The sequence below is a fragment of the Elephas maximus genome, chromosome 14 (genome assembly GCF_024166365.1).
Source record: "Elephas maximus indicus isolate mEleMax1 chromosome 14, mEleMax1 primary haplotype, whole genome shotgun sequence".
Classification (NCBI taxonomy): domain Eukaryota; kingdom Metazoa; phylum Chordata; class Mammalia; order Proboscidea; family Elephantidae; genus Elephas; species Elephas maximus.
In genome coordinates, this window is record NC_064832.1 from 8,178,472 (window position 1) to 8,182,449 (window position 3,978).

Sequence of the window (3,978 nt, forward strand, 5' to 3'; positions counted from 1 at the left end):
AGAGGCCCTGCCCTCCATTCCTCTGCCCCTGGGGGGTTCCCTGTGATACTTGTGGTCTCATCTCCCAGAGAGATGGATACACCCCTGTCATGTCCAGGGCTTCCCCAGACTTGGGATTTGATGTCGCGACTGAGACTGGGGCTTTGTTGTCCACTGTTCAGTCTGGGCCTGAATCTGCCCCTGCTCACCATTACCTCTGATCACCTGTGTTCTTGCTCTTCTCCCTGGGTTTGAAGCCTGTCCTCTCTTTTGGTTCTTTCACCTCAGAGGGCCTTTGTCTTCCAGTTCTTTGACCTCGCGACAGGTCAGATTTGACCACAGGAAAACAAAAAAAAAATTAGCATGTTTGTTTGACATGTCAAGAACCGGAATGTACAGCTTGATTTAGGGGAAGAAAAAGTTCCAAAGCTCTACCCCTTACCCTAGGACATGCTCTACAGGAAGTATCCTGCAAGCCCTGGATCAACTCTTATCCAGAAATGGTTAACACCCAGGGGGATTTTTCTACACCACTTCCCACTTACATTCCCCTAATGTGGCAAAAAGGATGCATCCCAATCATAAACCCAAATTCACCCTAGGAGACCAGAAGACATGGCTGGGGTGAGTTCATTTTCCTTCAACCTGCCCTCCTCTCCTCCTACCAAGCCCTGTCTCTTTCTCTGCCTCTATACTGCTGGGAAGGGACCCAGAGTTGTTTGTTTAGGGCTTTATGTCCACTGCTCACCTGCAGACATGTTTCCCAACAGCCTGCCATCTCTCTGATTCCTTCTCCTCCAAAGAACTCAGTGACACCCCCTTCACCATCACACCTCAGCAGGCCCCCCCCCCCAATCCTCCCAAGTCCCACTGAAATCCCATTTCCCTTTCCCTATTTATGCTGTGCTCATCCTTCGGGTCCCAAGATCTCACCATCCAGATGAGGCCTGTCCTGTCCTCTCCTGGGCCAGGGGAGCCTCTGAGGGGACCTGGTGTCTGCGGTCAGCTATCTGGGGCTTCTTCCATCCAGATCCCCCTTAGGGCTGGAGTTCTCTGTGCACTTGGGTTGGGAGGGTTGGGGTCACGGGGAAGGAGGGTATGATCTTCCAGGGGAGCTGGGTTAAACGAACCTGAATGGAGGTCTCTCCTGAAGGGCCCACGTTTCCAGCCGAAAGGCCATGCTCCTCCTAGTCTCGGGGTTCTAGCACGTCTTCAGGCTCTTCCCCCTCTGGCCTCGGTGGTGCGCCTGCTCCTTCTGCAACCTGGTGTCCTGCCTCTTCAGCCTGTCCAGCTGGTGCCTCAGCCTCTTCAGTTCTTCTCTCTGCTTCTCCAGCTGCTCCTCCAGGCGTCTGCAGACCGCTCTCTTCTCCCTCACCTCCCTCTTCTTGGCGGCCATCAGGCAACGCCTGGCCAGCTGGTGGCAGCGTCTGGGCCTGCGCTGCACTGAGCGTGGCAGCCGCCTCTCCAGCAGCTCTTCAAAGAAGACCCGGCAGCTGAAGCCCTGGCTCACACCATACTCCGCGTGCGCAACCAGGGCCTCCCGGGACTCGAACACGCGGCAGCAGGCCACGCAGCGGAAGCCGCGCTCACGGGTCACCAGCCACTCCGGGGTGGTTGCGCGGCGTCTCTCCCCATGCTCCTCCCCTTGGTCGGTGGGCTCCGGGGTACAGGTCTGGGGCCCCTCCTGCCAGGGCTCCAGGTTGCTGACCAGGGACTCAGTGTTGGCCAGACTGGGGGCAGAGCCGATGGTGCTCTCCTCAGAGAGCTCGGCCTCAAAGACCTGTGGCATCTTGCCCACGGGGGCAAAGGAGGTTTTGGTCTGCCAGGCGACCGCCACCCCCTTGACTGTGCGCACCTTGGTGAAATATGCGCACCTGACCCATGGCTTTCCTGGGGCAGCCCCGTAGCTGGAGGAGTGAGAGGTCTGCTCGGTGAAAGAGGACAGAAAAGAGTTCTCAGATTGTTTTGGAATCTTCCTGGGCCTGGAGCTTCGACTTTTTTCATGGGATGTTGTTGACTGTTGCACATTTTCCTCTTGGATAGAGACCTCTGAGAATAGAGAGTTAATTTAGTTGAGCTTTCAGGGTCCTTATTCTCACCTGTGACCCCAAAGCTTTGGTCATAGGGACCCCTGGAGGCCTTTCCATCACCACATCCTCCACCTCTGCAGACCCCATGGTTTCTTTCTTCTTCCCCAGAGACCCACCACCCTTTGGGGGCACTGCTGTGGGAGACAAAGTCTCCATTGTAAAGTGGCACTGTTTATGGTAGTTCATTTTTTAAGAAGTTATTTTTCTTTAATTCCACATTTATTGAATTCCAATGAATTTGTTCCTTTGGAACTTAGAAATGACCTCATTCCCATGAAGCTTCATAATAAATGTGTGACTTGACGTTTTGTATGCGGGTGATATTCTTAGTAAATTTGGAGGGTAAACACTCCAGAGCAACGGTCACCTCTTTTCATCCTCTTTTTACTGAAAGGCTTTTTATAGAGGAGGTATACGTAAAGAGAAGAATGTGTATATTTAGTTATGATTCTTACATGTATACCTCTTCCTTGCACCCTCCTTAACCCAGCCACAGTAGAAGATGAAAATTGTTTTTCTCGGAGTAGAAGCCCAGTCCTTAGTAGATGAAGTGAGGCAGAAAGAGATGGCCGTATCTGAGAACCTTGATGCGAGAACTTCAGATGGAGAACACACAGCCTCCTCCGCTGTGTATGTCTCAGTGGGTTGTCTGTGTCAACCTAAAGGTCTGTGTATGTTTCTGAATCTGTGGGAAGGACTGCAGAGTTCAGGATGCAGAAAGAGATGGAGCTAGGTCGGGTGCGTTGGATGGAGGGAAAGCTCGAGAGAGAGACAAGATTCAGAGATGGAACATGCCAGCAGTTGGTTAGAAGGATACAGAGATCAAGGAGGGAGCAGAAAGCAGGGCTCAGCCACTGAAGGTCAGAATGGGGCAGCAACAAAGAAGACAAGGCGGGGGCACACTAGTCGGTGAAAGAATGGATAACTAAGAATGATAGCAGAAACTGAGGTTAGCTATAGTTGGAATTTTAAAATTCTTTCCTGCTGGACTTTGAAAACATCATGCTAAATGGAATAAGTTAGTATTTGCCCTAAGTATAGGGCAAATACTGTACGATCTGACTTACATTAAATAAGAAAATATATAGAAAGCAAGGATTATTGCTCGTTGCCAGTTGTGGGCGGGGGGAAGGGGAAGTTTTTCCACTGGGGCATTGAGGTTATGTTAATGGTTGTAGAAAAGTTTGGAGAAAGATATTGAGAATGGTTATATGACTTGAAGAATGTAATGAGTATCACTGACTCATACGTTAGAAATTATTCAGTTATGTTTTATGTATATTTTCAACACAATTTAAAAAAATAAAACTTTGTAATTACAAGAGAAAAAAAAAAAAACGATCTATACTATAGCTGTCTTTACCTAGAAGAAATGTGAAACCCTTAGGTAAAGATGGTCAGGAGACCTTGGAGGAGAAGGGAAATCCCTAGAGCTAGAGGGGCAGGGCCTTCCTGGACCTTCTTCTGCTTGAGTCCAGGCTGAGGACTGTGGCAGCTTACATTGACTGGGAACTCTGAATGAACGTGTGATACTGTGCTCCATCACACCACCCACTCCCGAAACCTCCCGATAAATTTGATATATTTTTTTAATTCGCATGATATATTAATTCATTCTCATGAAAAAATTAAGTACAAGTCTCTGTAACCACCCTTCTCCCTGGTTCTATACCCGCTGCCCCAGTTGCACACCTGCGTTCTTTCCACTAACAAAGCAGGAGAGTTCACAAATCTGACTTGTCTGCTACTGTTATGGAAAGCCCCTCAGATGACAGTAGAATTCTATACTTCACTCACATATTTATTCCTTCATTTATTTATTCACAGTATAATTTCTTACTGTTTACTAATTGACAGGAAGTTTTTTCAGGTGAAAGCCTCGATGATCCCTTGTGGTCCTTGTTTCCAG

At 49.1% G+C, this 3,978-nt stretch overlaps 1 protein-coding gene across 2 annotated transcripts; it reads left to right on the forward strand.

Annotated features, from left to right (window-relative positions):
• The first annotated feature begins 222 nt into the window (after positions 1 to 222).
• LOC126058124 (uncharacterized) lies at positions 223 to 2,930 on the forward strand. 2 transcript variants are annotated; one of them, XM_049853084.1, is made up of 2 exons: positions 223 to 603; positions 1,262 to 2,930. In XM_049853084.1, the coding sequence occupies exons 1-2, from the start codon at positions 548 to 550 to the stop codon at positions 1,884 to 1,886; spliced, it is 681 nt and encodes a 226-aa protein (XP_049709041.1). In that variant the 5' UTR covers positions 223 to 547; the 3' UTR covers positions 1,887 to 2,930. The 2 variants fall into 2 exon arrangements, with proteins under 2 accessions (XP_049709041.1, XP_049709042.1); XM_049853085.1 differs by having other exon boundaries at positions 1,313 to 2,930.
• Positions 2,931 to 3,978: the final 1,048 nt, after the last annotated feature.

Excerpts from the sequence above, each read along its gene's own strand:
- LOC126058124 (XM_049853084.1), top strand. The coding sequence starts at position 548 with ATGCATCCCAATCATAAACCCAAATTCACCCTAGGAGACCAGAAGACA. Across the intron at positions 604-1,261 it reads GACCAGAAGACATGGCTGGG|CCTGTCCAGCTGGTGCCTCA; the intron begins GTGAGTTCATTT and ends CTGCCTCTTCAG.